Genomic DNA, 13,800 nt, shown 5'->3' with positions numbered 1-13,800 from the left:
ATAATGAAATTTTGGGGTTCCCAGAGGATGTCATCCATATAATCAAATCAACATGACCTAACCGGAAAACCGCCTTTAGGTGTAACACATCATTGTTTTGAATCCTCTACCAGGCTTCGGGAAGCGGCTGGAAAAGGTATAAATTTGCCAAATAGACATAGACTGATTATATACCAGGGTAGTTTGTCCGCTAAGAGATTTTCTCAGGAGCTGCAAACTGTTTTTTGGACCAATTCCCTTGGCATATGATCCGACTATTTGGCAAATTTCAACCCTTTTCAGCCGCTTCACGAAGCCTGGTAGAGGCTTTCAGTTTTGTACATGTACAGTAGAAAGAGAACAAACTGCGTACGACCAGACTGTAAGATGTGATCCCCTTACACATGGATGGACCTAGAATCTTTTCGATAAGTGCGGTGGGATTTTTCATGTGTCGAGGGAAGGCTATTCTCAAACACGGGGCCTGCTAGTTTTACAAGTGAAACGACGACAAAATGCCCCTAACTAAAGCAAGTTACTCAATGATTTTAGGCCACACCGACTAAATTTTATGGATGACATCCGCGCGCGCATTGATTTTCGCCTAGCCTGTTCTCAAAAAAAGTCACGTCCACCGAAGCTCTAGGCCTGGGTATACGTAGTCCCTGGTAGTTAGCGACAATACGTACGGAGCCGCGCACCCAGGCTACCGAAGCTCCACGACTCAAGAACTCAGTACATACCTATAGTGCCGCGTCATAAATTCCGGAGAAAGCCAACTTGTGCCGGCTTGTCGTATACGTCGCTAAGTACTGCCGCAAATTCACAATACCAGCTTTATATTCCTGTGGTTAAGAAGCATTTTTGTTTTTGGCGCACTAGTTTGGGGGTCTTTAGAGGATGTCATACATAAAATTAAGACGGCGTGGCCTTATTCAAATAAAGTACCCCTCCCAATAGCACAACGGTTCGTTAGGGCCTGCAAGGGATTCGAACAAGGGTTGTAACGTGTCCAATAGCAATACTCATTTTCATTAATTATGCATTGTAACATCCACATTCACATACTATGTGCTAGAGATGTTAACCTTAAACTAGCTTACACATGTCACAAATATTAACTGCCCATCATTTACTTACTTAGACTTAGTTCCTTCCGCATTGGGCAACAAGTTTCCTCACTCTATTCGATCTTTGACCAGATTCTCAGCATCCGCCAAGAGCACCCATCTAATTTCCAAAACCTTTTTGGAAGGTGCGTCGCCATGTCAGCTTGGGTCTCCCTCTTTTAAGCTTGCCCTCTAGTATCATGGACATAGATGTCTTGGCATGGCGGGCTGACATCATTATGAGGACATGTCCAGCATACGTCATTAACAGACACACAAAACACACACACACACAAACACACACACACACACACACACACACACACACACACACACACACACACACACACACACACACACACACACACACACACACACACACACACACACACACACACACACACACACACACACACACATACACACACACACACACACACATACACAAAGATAAAAAACAATACCAAATTTTCATGTAAGTAATCATTCCTTTAAAAGAGGAAAAAAGAATATTTGTTTATAAAGTTGTTTTTTTATAAAGTTTTTTTTCTTCCATAGGTTACTCGGTATATCTATCCTCATGGAGTGGGTGGGGCTTTTACAAAGTCAAGGCCACGGGCCTGATGACTAATGTCAATGTCAAGTCTACATGTGAAGCTGCAGGGATGCAGTACCCATGCCTCGGTAGAGATGGTGACTACGAAGGCGGCATCTACTGGACACCGGACTGCATTAGATACAGTGCCGATGGGATCAGCAACGCTATTCAATATATCCTGTCCGCCCACCTGTGCGTAGAGTACAACCCTGCGATTTGCCCCGCCCTGCACGATGTTTTCGTTGTCCGTCCCAACTGGGAGAGAGATAGCGCACATGGTTATGACGTTATCACTAACACAGAAGTTCATGGAGCTGACGTAAGCGACAAATATGCCCTGTGCGCAAGTAAGGAAACTACCAGTTGAACATACTCCCATCTACTTCTGTGGAAATACTTCTGTTATTTTCCTTTTCTACTTTCCTTACTTCTTTCTTTTTTTCCCCTTTCTTTTCTTCTTTCGTTTCTTCCTTAATTCCTTCCTTCCGTCCTTCATTCATTCTTTTATTAATTCATATATTTTTCTTCCTTCCTTCCTGTTATTATTTTCTAGTAGACTGGCTACTTCTGTGATTCTGGTTAATCAAAGTATTTCTTGGCAAACGGTCATCCAAAGAATCTTCTTAATCGTTCAGGTCATATTGATAAGTCCGGGAAGCATATCCAAAACAGTGATGACGATGCCCTTAAGCACTTCATAATTACATGGTATTATTATTTTTTCTAAACTTGGATGCTAGACAATTCAGCTTTGTAAGCTCTCTTGGTCGCTTCCCTACTAATTTATTTTGGTATCCAGGCTAAAAAAATGTGTTTGCCTTCTGCAGAACCCAGCAGCTGCAGCAGTTCCCCCTGCCTGCACGGAACCTGTGAGGATCGCGTGAAGCACTACTCCTGCCACACCAACTGTCCGCAAGGGGACCATGAGCCGTACTACGTGTGTCAATGCGAGCCGGGATGGTTCGGAGACACGTGCCAGATTGGTGAGTAGAATATGGCAAGTTTTCCGCGAGCGGGAGTTTAGTTAAATACGGCGTGGCGGGTATACCTAGCCTGGGTACCATCCTGGTTGTTTACGTCCGCTCCCACAGTCGCTACCTGTAGCGGTAGTAGAAATCGGTCTGTAGCAACTGTGGGAGCGGACGTAAACTAACAAGGATGGTGCCCAGACTAGGTATAACCCTCTTTCCCGGCATAATCTTCTTTGACAAAACATCGCAGTATCTAAACTCCCGTTCGCAGAAGCCTGCACAGGAGGCTACAAGGTTTTCTCCACAGACTCAATCCTGAGGTTTTCTGAATGACGGCACGGTCACGTCGTACGATTGCGTTAGTCTCTACCAGACTTCTTTTGCAAGCAAATTTGAGCTTCTATCGGCAGACACGTTCTCTTGCCAATTGTATCCCTTTTTAGGCCGATTTCTACTATCTATTCAGCCTGCAAAAGAAGTCTGGTGGAGACTACGAGTTTTATGTCCCGATAAAACCCAGCTTTCTTCTTACGCCAAAGATTGTCTTGGATCTTTGTCGCTGGCTAGCTGCTTGGAAATCTTATGACATCAAAATTGCGGCCTACAACAAATGGCGGCATGGTCATATTCGTTGAGGGCCATTGCACGATTTTGTTGCCGTTGGACAACACTTAGTCTAGTAAACATACCAGCTTCCGGCCCATGAGTCTTACATATTGTTTTTCCATTCCCACTTTCAGACATTGACGAGTGCCAGAGTTCTCCCTGTTCTCAAAGCGCCACCTGCGTGGATCACGTGAACGGCTACACCTGTCAGTGCCCACCTGGATTCACCGGGAACAGCTGTGAGACAGGTACCTGCCATCTAAATTGATAAGGCCCCATTCCCACTAGGATAGATCCGAATTGATTCGCTTTGATCCGGCTTCGATTTTGCTGCGAGCCGGAACTGAGCCAGATCGAAGCCGAAGCAAAGCGAATCAATTCATCTCGATCCGGACAAGTTTTGCCTGGTGGGAATGGATCCTAAATTAGGATTTGTATAGATGTGAAGTTTTATATCACATAATTTTGACATAGGCACTGTTCTACACAGTTCTAGAGGAATGTAAATGTCTGGATTTTCCAGGTTCTAGCTTTTGAAAAGCCATACGTTTGCTGTTTTAGATTGTGTTGTGCTGCGACAAAATGTACTCTGAATAATCCTGGAATTTTCATATTTTTCTCTTCAGCTATAAACTGGTGTGACCCCAGCCCCTGTCCGTCTGGCTGGACCTGTGTGGCCCCGGACCTGGGCACCTTCCACTGCCAAGGTGAGAAACATGCATGTTCATGGTCACTGTGTGATATGTACAACCAGCACGTCGGCAGAACGTACTGCGCCTGTGAGAAACCCGGGATTTTACAGTTTTCATTAGATGTTTGATCAATCTTGCAGCAGAATTTTTCCCGTTGCAGACAATACTTTCTCAGACACAACATGCTACAAAAAACGGGTTTCGTGCGCATGCAAACGCAATACGTTCTGTCCAATGCTTATAGAACCATGATTGGAAATAACCAACAACCGAGTAGTGAATCGAAACAATTGTAGCATACAGAAATTCTACTTTTTGCATACACGTTAAGTTGCGTAAAACAGATGCAAACTCCGTCTTAACTTCTTAAAACACCAGGCATTAACAACTTTTTGTTTCCATACAGCTCCTGCTGGGAGCCGCGGATACACCGGCCACTTCTGCGCGGCGACGTCATGCGGTCCCGATTGGAGCTGCAGGGAGGACGGCTACTCCGGCTACACCTGCCTCCGTGGCTGAATTTTCACCACGTAGCTTCAACGTTTGTTTGCGCGAAGCTTCATTACGTAACATTTTGCCACATTGTGGCTTCAGAGTTTGGCTTGCGCTGCACGCAAAAGAAAGTTAAGTTGTGGAATAAAGTTGTGAAATAGTTGCAAGGTTCCACACGTACTTTTGCATTCAGTTTATTATCATTAAGTTGAATTGCTTTGTGAGGTAGCGTTACGGTCTTCCATCCCAACATCTGCTTGGAGATTAATGTAAAAAGTAAAACAAGATTTCCACGATCTCATACCTTCGCCAAATGATGTAAACTCTTCAGGTTGACGAATTATACAATTTCAATCTATACAATTTTAATCATTGATTTCGCAAATAAGAGCCTCGTTTGCATGGATTATACCAGTTGATCATATTTCATATTCTTCACCCAATGACAGCCTTATCTTAACAAAAAGGCTATTCTAGCACTTCTGCAGAAATTATGCAAATGAGGTAATGATTTTAAATAACTATGTTTATTGATGTTCATCTTCACTTAACTTCCAAATGTGGCAAGTATGAAATTCCCAGCAGTTACAACTATGAAATAATTGTGTAATACAGGCTAGAATCGCCTCCTTCAGATTTCTGTCTTCACACCGACCAACGTCCCCCTCTCCCTCTTACCATCCCTTTACCACCAGTCACCGTGTAACTTGCACCTTTATTTATAAATTAGGTGCAGTCGAAGTTTCATCTTTTGTGCAACACAGCCTACAATTGCCTCCTTCAGATTTTTACTTTTCACACCCTACGCGCGACGAAGCGCCCCCACCCCTCCCACCAGCACTACCGCACCTGAGTCACAATGTAACTTACACCTTCGTTTACATGCAGTCGAAGTTTCATCTCTTGTGTAACATCGCCTCCTTCAGATTTCTATTATTTACACTTTGCGCGCGACGAAGCGCCCCCCTCCCACCAGCTCTACAACACCAGTCACTATGTAACTTCGACCTTTGTTAAAGTGTTATTGTAGTTTCATCTCTTGTGTTACACCGTACACAGACTAGAACTGCCTTTTTCAGACTTCTATCTTTACAATTTACGCGCGACGAAGCGCCCCCCTCCCACCATCCTTACAACACCAGTCACCATGTAACTTGGACCTTTATTAAAGTGTTATTGTATGTAGTTTCATCTCTTGTGTTACACCGTACACAGGCTAGAACTGCCCTTTTCAGACTTCTATCTTCACAATTTACGCGCGACGAAGCGCCCCCCTCCCACCAGGCCGAAGTCGTTGCACAGCTTCTTGGCGGTGACGATGAAGTTGAGCCATCCGTCCACCATGTCCTCCCCGTACAGACGGACGTACTTGTCGCGCTGCTCGTCCCAGTTCGACCAACGCCCGTACGTGTACTCGGCGTACGCGGCAGAAATGTCGTGAACCTGTGAGGGCAAGATTCAGTCGGTAAATCTCAAATTAATCTCAGTTTACAGCTTCAAAATTATATGGAAAAGAACATAAACATGACTTCACGATACCCAGTTTTAGGAACCTTTGTTGATCTATATCGTTCATATGGATGTCAATCTTTCAACAATGTCTAAATCTACTTAGAGAGACAGACAGACAGACAGAGACACATAGAGAGAGACGAAGAGAGAGACATAAAGAGAGAGAGAGAGAGACACGAGGGCACAAACACACAAACACACTGTCACGTACGCACAAAGCTAGAGATAGAGCCAAAAACACAGACTGACACAGAGACAATCACATACATACAGACAGACGCTCACAGAGAGAGACAGAGAGAGGTGCGACATGAGGGAGTGAGAGAGAGAGAGAAGTAAAAAATTGACATTTCACTCGCTCTGAATGAAGTACAAAGAGAAAATCGTCACTGTGACTTTTGGCAGAACATAGAATAGGGGAGAGGGAGAGGTGAGAGAGAGAGAGAGAGAGAAAGAGAGAGAGAAAGAGAGGGGATAGAGACTAGAATGAAGTGCAAAGAGAAAATCCTGACCGTGACTTGGAAGCCAGCCTCCTCCAGCAGAGAGAGATGGGGGGAGAGTAAGAGGAGAGAGAGAGAGGCTAGAGACTGGAATAGGAATAAAGTATAGAGAGAAAACTCCTGACCGTGACTTGGAAGCCAGCCTCCTCCAGCAGAGAGAGAGGGGGAGAGGGAGGAGTGAGAGAGGCTAGAGACTGGAATAGGAATAAAGTGTAGAGAGAAAACTCCTGACCGTGACTTGGAAGCCAGCCTCCTCCAGCAGGCGTCTGTAGTCCTGGTGGGTCGGCAGAGTGTTGGCGCACAGGAGCAAGAGAGAGGGCTAGAGGCTAGAGACTAGAATGAAGTGCAAAGTCAAAGAGAAAATCCCTCACCGAGACTTGGAAGCCTGCCTCCTCCAGCAGAGAGAGAGGGGGAGAGGGAGGAGTGAGAGAGGATAGAGACTAGAATGAAGTGCAAAGTCAAAGAGAAAATCCCTCACCGAGACTTGGAAGCCTGCGTCCTCCAGCAGAGAGAGAGGGGGGAGGGAGGGGCGAGAGAGGATAGAGACTAGAATGAAGTGTAAAGGGAAACTCCTGACCGTGACTTGGAAGCCAGCCTCCTCCAGCAGGCGTCTGTAGTCCTGCTGGGTCGGCAGAGTGTTGACGCACAGCAGGAAGAAGTCCAGTGCCGCCTTCTCCTCGTTACTCTCAACGTCCTTCAGGCGGCAGAACTCCTCAAAACATCTAACAAATACATCCGAAAATTTTTTTAGTTAAAACTTTAGATCCAACACAAAAAGGGCGGAATGGAACCTTCTCTCGGCGGCTATGTAGGATGGTCGGCTATATTAAAACAATGCGTTAAAAACTCTTCCCCACCGCCGCGGGGGCTGCACAGGAGGCTAACAAAAAGGTCTCTCACCTAGAGCTTTCCACCAGTCACTTTGGTCTTCCTCATCAGTAGACTGACCCAGTGAGGCTTGTCACGTGGCTTGCAGAGTGACTGGTTGAAAGCTCTTTCAAATTCAAATTCAAATTGGTTTATTGCACAAAAGCATATTGCAGCCAGCCTTTTATGCTTAAATATGCAAGTTGCCAGACTCTTTTTGGTTCAATCAAGAAACGTGCATGGCGATTGTGACGTCACTTTCAAACGTGTACGTGTAACCTTAGAAGCAAGCATTTGCCAGCAAATGCAAATTATTTCTGTCACATTTTTTTTCATTATGTGTGTGTCGATATGGGGGGGGGCGTACGGCTGACGGAACAGCCTGGACTTGTGACTTACATGGTCCCTCCAGGTTTGAGGGAGTTGTATATCAATGGTTTATTTGCATTAAAACACAACAACACTGTCCCAAAAATGGCAGCCAGAGGCTGAATTGACATTGGGGCATCACATTATTAGTATAAAACGTCATATTAAGCGATTAAAATAGAAATAAACCATTACATAAAATGTATATAAAATATTGTCAACAACGTTTCAAGTGCAAATTAATATCGTAGCAGATAACAAAACAGACGGACACTGGTAACACTAAAATAAGTCTTAGGTTAAAAAAAGTGACAGTGTTACATATACATATTAAGCAGGCGGATCATGAAAGGGAGGGCACTATTCTGATAACGATCAGTTCTGCTGCGGGGAGTGTTCAGTTTATAAGCTGATCTGGTTTGACGACCACTTATTGCACTTCTAACAGGTGGCAGAAAATGCCGGAACTGTTCAGACTGTCTAAGAGAGTTCGCAAAGTTCACAGTCAGGAGAAGGCGTCGTGACTGTAGGGTAGGTAGTCCCAGGTAGGAGCAGCCTTCAGTGTAGGATGTGTACTTCGTACCCATAATGATGCGCACTGCTCTCCGTTGGATCTTCTCAATCTTGTTGCTGAGTTCAGTGGTAAGTCCAGAATGCCAGACGGGGGCAGCGTACTCGAGAACTGGGCGTATATAGGACACATAGACTGTGACGAGGTCTTCTGAGGAGATGTGAAAGTGTTTCAGTTTGCGGAGAAGGAACAAGCGCTGGCTGGATTTGCAGTACAGTTGACGGAACAGCCTGGGTATGTGAAATACTTACATGGTCCCTCCAGGTTTGAGGGAGTCGTACAGTTGACGGAACAGCCTAGATTTGTCCTCTACGTAGTAGATCGCCTGGATGCTCATCACGTGATCAAACTCCTGATTACCTACAAGGGCATTCAAGGTCATTGCAGGCATTACTTAATTATATCAATACACAGGTCAATTGATACATTGAATTTCCATAGACAGTAAAATACAATGTAATACATATCGTATACAGACAGGGCCCTGCCAGGAAACATACATCGGTGAAACAGAAAGGTCTCTGAAGGCCAGGTTCGAATTCCAAGAACACACACGTCCAAGCTCAGCCAGTTCAGAGGTGTCACAACACATCCACATAGAGTCGCCCGGACACTTTGTTTCACTTCACACTGTAAGGATTTTGGACACTGAACACGACTATTTCCTGAGAGGGGTGAAGGAGGCTATTTACACCAGGGCCCACCACCTTTCACTTAACCGCGACGGGGGCCGACATCGTCTACCAGATACCTTTGACCCAGTCTTGACGTCACACTTCAAAGAAGCCACGTGACAAGCCTCACTGGGTCAGTCTAGTGAGGAAGACCAGAGTGACTGGTCGAAAGCTTTAGGTGAGAGAATTTTTTAGTGTTGGACCAAAAGTTTTAACTTTAAACATGTAACTACCAACACAGATGAACTTTCATGATCGTATACAGATAGCTTTATTAAAAGAAGAGACGGCCAGAAAAAAAGCACAATCTGACGCGTACCCAGCTCGGTTTTGATGATGTCACCGCACACGTGCTTCACGCTTCCCGTCATGCAACAGCGTGACGTCAGGTCCTGCCCCACGCGGTGGTTGTCGGGAAGGAGTTCGGCGGCCGTCACGTGACACTTGGTTTTGTGCGCGAGGTACCGAGATGGACCCCCAATGCCGGCCCCCACGTCCAGGACACGCGCACCTTCCCTGTTTCATAGAACAAGAAAAATGTATTATTGACAACTCAATCAAATAAATGATGTTCTTTTCAGCCGGTTTATTACACATTGCCGACAAATATGGTCTCCCCACCTTTTCCAATCAATGGTTAGAAATTACTAATAAGCAAAGCCATCTGTTCATTATCCTGATGGAGGCGACAGTGGTTGAAAATTTGATCTCTGTGACCCGCGCACCTTCCCTGTTTCATTAGAATAAAATAATGTGTTATGACACAAGTTTGAACTGCAATTTCCTACAGAAGAAATTGGACTCATTCAAATTTTTGACTGTTCAACTCAAGTCTTTGGCAAGGAATGTAATATGTTAATGATACATTTCTGACGACAAAGACTGGAGTTTGACGTCTGACCGTTTCCAAAATCATATCCAGTTGCTTGAGTACTAGTAACTGCTTTTTGGTGTAAAGAATGGAGTAGTACAGATTTGGGTGAGTTAATTTTTTGTGTTGGATATTGCAGTTCAGCACGTTTCATAATGACCTCTACCAACACTGATGATCTTTCAAGATAAAATAATGTGTTATCGACAAGATACTCCTTCACAGTTAACCAACCTGATGAAAGTGCTCATGACACAAAAAATGACCTAGCTGATTGTAATTGACATAACTAGTATTACCTGGCCAACAGACACATTTACAATAAATATGCACGGTTCTCTTGTTGCATTCGAAATTCTAATGCCCTGCCTTGGAAAAGTCAGTCCTGGCAGGCGATTTGCATCTCTACATTTTATTTTTGCATATCTAAATTTTTTCCTGAGCTGACGTCATCCAGTGATGTCAGCTCAGGAAAAAGCACAGAAATGCAAAAATAAAACATAGAAATGCAAATAGAGATGCCCGAAGTGGGCAATTGGGAAGCTTGTTAGAGAGTGTCCAAAAACCCACGTGTAGAAGGCCGTACAGGCTCAGTTTCTCAGTCATCATGATTGGAACAAAGTTCAGGTGACTATATTGTATGTACATTTCCAATATTTGTATTTATTTCACTGACTTTTTTTGGTGTCATGGGCACTTGAAGCTATTTTCTGAACTGTACCTGATGTCCAGTAGCTTGATGACGGCGTCAACTGGCTCCGTGCCGAAGTAGTGCCACTGGTCCAACGTCATCAGGTCAGTCACCTCCAGGGGGTCGTTGTCATGGTAACCAAGCTAGGACAGAACCACGTGACTTTGTTAGAACAGTCTTCACACTCACGTGATTATGACGTAGGCATTGGCCGCCATCTTGGATGGTTAAACTGGGCATCATAAAAAGCTGTTGCGTCATGACAGACGCGACGCTCAAGTATGAGGGCCTCCAACGCTAAATCTTGAGAGTATTACGCTGAATCCAGGAAGCCTCCTCATTACATTTACGGCAAATTCCGGTAAGCTACAACGCATTGCGTAGAATTAAAACGGCGAATTGCAAAATGCGCTCTACGTTGAATTAGAGCGGTCCGTTTACGCTCTACGTAGAATTAAAACGGCCGATTACGCTCTAAGGAAAAGGGCATCCCGGCCCCCAATTATGGTTGTGGTGTCCCTGTATTGGTTGCCAGCGCTTTTTTAGTTACAGGAGGCCAATGGATACAAGCACCCAATGTAGACTCCCCTTTCCCCACAGAATCTGCTTGTAGATTATCGTTCGCATACAATTCTATATTCTATACTGACTCTTACAAGCTAAGTTGTAGTGGGCATTGCACAATACATAATTGTTGCAGCTGACCACCTTTATGTATATAATATTATACAACTCCCTCACGATTGGGACCGTTTTGTAGATACATTCCCCTGTAATCCAATCACGCATATGTGTAGATATGTACTAAACATTGTACATTTAAACTGGTGTGTTACGCCGAAAGGCGTTTATACCGGCTATACAGATACAGATTTGGGAATGCATCTGTGGCAGCGACGCCTGTGCTGCAATACAATGTGAACCAGTCAGAACTGCCCTGAGAGGAAGGTGACAGACGGTCACCGAAACGTCGACTGAATAAAAGACTTGGTTGTGTAAAAAGAGTCTCTTTACTCAGTGTCTTACCAACCTGATGAAACTATTCACGGATAATTGTTGCAGGCTCTGTATCACTATCGCATTATACAATCATAGCAATTCTAAGATAGGTATGAACCAAAATTATGAACGTGATATCATAAATGATATATAATCATTTCAAATAATCAAATAATAGATATTTATATATCATAAATGATATATACATGTTCCCACCTCTTTAAGGTCCATGTAAATCTTCTCTACATGACGGTCTGGGAATACAACACAAAAATATTACCATGAAAGTTCAACTGTGTTGGTAGTTACGTGTTTAAAGTTAAAACTTTTGATCCAACACAAAGAAATCTCTCACCTAGAGCTTTCGACCAGTCACTCTGGTCTTCCTCAGTAGACTGACCCAGTGAGGCTTGTGAAGGGTGGGTCAGTCTACTGAGGAAGACCAGAGTGACTGGTTGAGAGCTCTAGGTGAGAGAACTTTTTTAATTGTGTTGGACCAAAAGTTTTAACTCGAAACAAGACAAAATATTATTCTTTTAACTTGATCGAAGACTGTAACTTTCAGTTGTCAAGCTAAGATTCAAGTACTGGCGGCAGCTAAAGGCACATCGTTACTTCGACAAACTGATACAGACGATTCTAGATTACTATCTATCTACATATCCATTATCTTTTTAATTCTAGGAAATGAGCCCTTGGCAATGATTATATCAATTTGAACATTCAATTCAAGACGAAACGCATCACTCTTATCTCACATATTGTACACTCTGGTAGAAAGCTTTGAAAATCTGCACTGTCAACATTTTCATTATAAAGGAAGAACAATGATCGTTCATTTCTATGATAACTTTAGGATCGGATAGAGACTATTTGTTGGGTCGCCGGGCGCGATTTTAAAAATGTGTAGTGGGGTCGTGTGGCGTAGCGGCAGAGTGCTCGACTCGGAACCAAGAGTTCCCGGGTTCGAGTCCTGACATGCCACCGATCTTGTGAAAGGCACTTAACACGACTTTCCTCACTTCGCTCAGGTGCAAATGAATATTGTATTATCCCCTGTGTTGGTGGCGGCATTAACATATATATAAAGTTGAAAAAACTTGAGTGTGCTATCGCCACGTCTTGTGAAAACATCGATGTTGGAATATGAATTAAAAAAACGTGTACTCACATCTGATTCGCTGCCTGAGCTTGTGGTCCTCCTCAGACATGGTGACTGCTACCTGTAGTCGTATTAATTTTGTATTTATTGAAAAGTCCAGATACCACAGAGTGTTGCTTACCACTACCGCTGATCCCTTGTGACATTAGGGGTGTCTGTTGTGTGTGTGTCTGTGTGTGTGTCTGTGTGTGTGTGTGTGTGTGTGTGTCTGTGTGTGTGTGTGTGTGTGTGTGTGTGTGTGTGTGTGTGTGTGTGTGTGTGTGTGTGTGTGTGTGTGTGTGTGTGTGTGTGTATGCGGTGCGTGTGTATGCGTGTGACAGTAGGTCAAAAACTCTAACCACAATTTGGACCACCTTGCTGGACATGACATCACGCAGCCCGCATATAATACTGTAACACTCCGCGATCCCTTGAGGCGACGGTCCATGATTTCTCGATGAAAAATTTGCAACAGAAACCTTGACCACTTCCAGAACCTTGACAACCATCCACCAAACCTTACGCTGGACCGAACATGTCCAGATCACAACCAGTAAGGCCAGGCGAACCCTGGTTAAATCACTGATTAAAATTGTATAATTCGCCACCCACAAGGGTTAACATCATTTGGCGAAGGTATGAGATCGTGGAACTCTTGTTTGTTACTGTCTTTATGTAGTTTTCCATACATTGTACCACGTGCAATACAATTCTTCTTTAACCTTAACCAGGTCAGCCAATACGGCTGGCCGCATAGATAAACATTTTATCTGAGGAATGCTACCCAATCCATGGTTCACAAACACAGACCGCATCTCACATTACTAGTAGTTAAGCCTCAACCAGGTCAGAGAGGGCCTGCATGGGGGGGGGGGGTTAGCGATTACGAATTACGCAAAATTTTCGCTGCCAATCACGAATTACGTTAAAGCCTCAGAGCTGATTACGACGTTACGCTTTGCGGCTTATGTCCTATATTGCGATGCCTGTGGCTATTGACAGGATCGTCCTGTCAATAGCAGAAAATATTGCACTGCTGACAGGATCGTCCTGTCAATAGCAGAAAATATTACACTGCTGACAGGATCGTCCTGTCAATAGCAGAAAATATTGCACTGCTGACAGGATCGTCCTGTCAATAGTAGAATAATTTGCACT

The 13,800-nt window shown here is 44.2% G+C and overlaps 1 protein-coding gene across 1 annotated transcript in view; it reads right to left on the bottom strand.

Annotated features, from left to right (window-relative positions):
- Window positions 1-4,980: 4,980 nt before the first annotated feature.
- Window positions 4,981-13,800, bottom strand: part of LOC109486944 (phosphoethanolamine N-methyltransferase 3-like) — an 11,894-nt gene continuing 3,074 nt past the window's right edge. The window contains exons 2-8 of the mRNA XM_019790856.1: window positions 12,673-12,724; window positions 11,718-11,755; window positions 10,533-10,645; window positions 9,260-9,456; window positions 8,518-8,626; window positions 7,037-7,181; window positions 4,981-5,890 (exon numbers count right to left, since the gene is read on the bottom strand). Of these exons, the coding sequence (XP_019646415.1) occupies window positions 5,693-5,890; window positions 7,037-7,181; window positions 8,518-8,626; window positions 9,260-9,456; window positions 10,533-10,645; window positions 11,718-11,755; window positions 12,673-12,712 (840 nt within the window). The 5' untranslated portion in view covers window positions 12,713-12,724 and the 3' untranslated portion in view covers window positions 4,981-5,692. The remainder of the gene's footprint in view (window positions 5,891-7,036; window positions 7,182-8,517; window positions 8,627-9,259; window positions 9,457-10,532; window positions 10,646-11,717; window positions 11,756-12,672; window positions 12,725-13,800) is intronic.

The sequence above is a fragment of the Branchiostoma belcheri genome, unplaced genomic scaffold (genome assembly GCF_001625305.1).
Source record: "Branchiostoma belcheri isolate BF01 breed outbred unplaced genomic scaffold, Haploidv18h27 scaffold84, whole genome shotgun sequence".
Taxonomy (NCBI): domain Eukaryota; kingdom Metazoa; phylum Chordata; class Leptocardii; order Amphioxiformes; family Branchiostomatidae; genus Branchiostoma; species Branchiostoma belcheri.
This window is presented reverse-complemented; position numbering and strand designations above follow the sequence as displayed.